The sequence below is a fragment of the Crocodylus porosus genome, unplaced genomic scaffold, assembly GCF_001723895.1.
Source record: "Crocodylus porosus isolate Cpor-Errol unplaced genomic scaffold, CroPor_comp1, whole genome shotgun sequence".
Lineage (NCBI taxonomy): Eukaryota > Metazoa > Chordata > Crocodylia > Crocodylidae > Crocodylus > Crocodylus porosus.
In genome coordinates this window covers 71,154,497-71,156,874 of record NW_017728918.1, presented here as the reverse complement: position 1 = coordinate 71,156,874, position 2,378 = coordinate 71,154,497, and the positions used below count along the sequence as shown (strand labels likewise).

The 2,378-nt window shown below is 46.9% G+C and overlaps 1 protein-coding gene across 1 annotated transcript; it reads right to left on the bottom strand.

Moving 5' to 3' along the window:
* Positions 1-239: 239 nt before the first annotated feature.
* On the bottom strand, positions 240-1,814 carry GJA10 (gap junction protein alpha 10). Its single transcript, XM_019538173.1, has one exon. The coding sequence runs from the start codon at positions 1,812-1,814 to the stop codon at positions 240-242; it is 1,575 nt and encodes a 524-aa protein (XP_019393718.1).
* Between the last annotated feature and the right edge of the window lie 564 nt (positions 1,815-2,378).

The window sequence follows — 2,378 nt, the reverse complement described above, 5'->3', positions numbered from 1 at the left end:
CAATATGCTTAACAAACATCAATGATTGAAGCCCTCAGGTGATGAATCATCTGTTACTGATCACTGTTTTCACTCGGGTGGGGGAGGAAAGCAATTCAATCATAGAAATGGCTTGATATGAAAGCTCAAGGAATTTTGGTTTATTAATGCATCTGGCCAAATCTCCAGCTGCACTCTGGTTCCAACTGCAGCCTGGCTTAGATGTAATACTAATAAGGAGTAACTCACACTAGTCAGCTTTAGAGGGAAGGCCACTTGATGCTACTTGCTATTGACACTCTACGTCCTATTGCAGAAAGAGGTGGCGGGGTGGCGGAGGGGCTGCTCTCCTCTCCGTGTTTGTTTTCCGAGCCGGAGCCATTCCTGGAGTCAGAACTGTCCAAGTCACTGGCCAGGTGGTTCTGAGATAACACCTCAGACAGAAAGCTGGAGTGGTGGTTGCCCTGATAGTGCCCGCTGTCTGGAGAGTCACAGCAAACCTCCCCAAGGTCCTTGCAGCTGCTCACCCAGTTGTGTTTGCGAAGGGCATTGTGGATGGCTTGGGGGATCTCCATCTGGTTGGCACTACAGGGGGGCTTAGCCAAATAAATAGGTTTCCTGGGCTGCTCCTGGGTGTGCTGCTCACTTTCTGAGCAGTCCTCACAGCCCAAGCGGGGCTGCTTCTGGGTGTCCCCGCTGCTAGAGGAAGGCTCTTGCTGCTGGTCATTGTGGTGCTGTCCCACGTGCTGATTCGGGAGCGGTCTCTGCTCCTGGTGACTTGCTAGAGGGTGGGCCAAGTGTCTGTAGGCGCGGTGGCACTGTCTGTGGTGCTGGTCGCCCCTGTTTCTCTCCATGCTGCACTGCTGTTGCTCGGCACCCATCCTCACTGCAAGCAAGCCCTGATCAGCAGACACCTGGAGCACTTTGTATCCTTGTTGTAGGGGAAGGTAAAGTGGTAGCCCCACCTGCTGGTCTGGCAAAAGTGTATAGCCGCTTTGTGGGGAGGAGTTGCTAAGGATGCAAACTTGATGGACCATTGAGTTCTTCTGGGACTCATAAATGCTTGTCTCTTCCTCAGTGATGCCTCCTTGCCTCCTCTGGTTTCCAGGAAGAGTTTTCTTTATCTTCTTGACACCCAGATGAATAATCTCCAGGATGTTCAAGAACAGGGAGACGGCAGCAATACCATGCATGAAAACCATAAAGATGGTTTTCTCTGTTGGTCTGGACACAAAACAATCCACTGTGTTAGGGCAGGGAGGATGAGTACATTTGTAAAGAGGGTACATTTGAAACCCATATAAAAGATACTGGCCTATCATAAAACCCACTTCTAACACCGACCGGGTCAAGATATGCAAGACATAAGTGCGCAGGAGGGACCCTCTCAAGGGTGCCTTGTTCACTTTCTTTTGGTCTTCTAACATCCTCAGCTCCCTCTCCATTCTCTTGTGCTCTTCCAAGACAGGGTCTGCATCTTCTAACTGGGCTCTGAGATGGGCTTTCTGTTGCTGCTTCTCTTTCTCAAGGGCCCTTACCCTGTAAAGTGCATGCCCCATGTAAATGAGGGATGGGGATGAGACAAAGATAATTTGCAACACCCAATATCTGATCAGAGAGATAGGGAAAGCTTTATCATAACAGATGTTGCTGCAACCAGGTTGCTCAGTGTTACAAATGAACTCAGATTGCTCATCATCCCACACATCTTCTGCAGCCACTCCCAGCACCAGCATCCGGAATATGAACAGGATGGTGAGCCAGATTTTGCCCACAATGGTGGAGTGGATATGCACTTCTTCGAGGATGCTGCCCAGCAAGTTCCAATCCCCCATGATCAGAGGTTCATGTCTGAAATGGAAAGTCTCATGTTGTTATATCAGCCCATGGTAAACTGCATTTCAGTAAGATCTTACTCTTTGGGCTATTTTTAACCATTTTTCCTTAATTCTTTATGAATACTGATAGGAGAAAAGATTGTAAAAGTTCAGCACTACTTTCTGATCAATGGCTCATTAAATACACATGAAAGCTAAGATCTTGCTAAAAAGCAGCCTGAGATGAGGAAGATCATCCTCAGATGAGAGAGGATGATTTCAGCTATGATCTTTGACTCTGCTTCCTCACCTATTGGCTTACATTAATTACATTATTACTTTTGTTTAAGCACTCAATTTTGCCGTTCCATTATTGTTCATTGTGTCTTGTCTCAACAGGGAAATGCCTTTTCCCAAACAATTGCATGGTTGGTAGTGCTGTGTTGGCTTGGTATGAGACAGCTAATGCAAATTCTTTTCAACAGAGGACCAGCAAGCAAACTTAGGTCTGCTGAAAAGTAGTCAACAGCCATGATATGAGATTTTCATAGCTGTTGCTTTATATGAAGATCTAGCAAATTG

What these genes read in the sequence shown, in the direction of transcription:
- GJA10 (XM_019538173.1), bottom strand. Translation starts at nt 1,814, where the DNA reads ATGGGGGATTGGAACTTGCTGGGCAGCATCCTCGAAGAAGTGCATATC.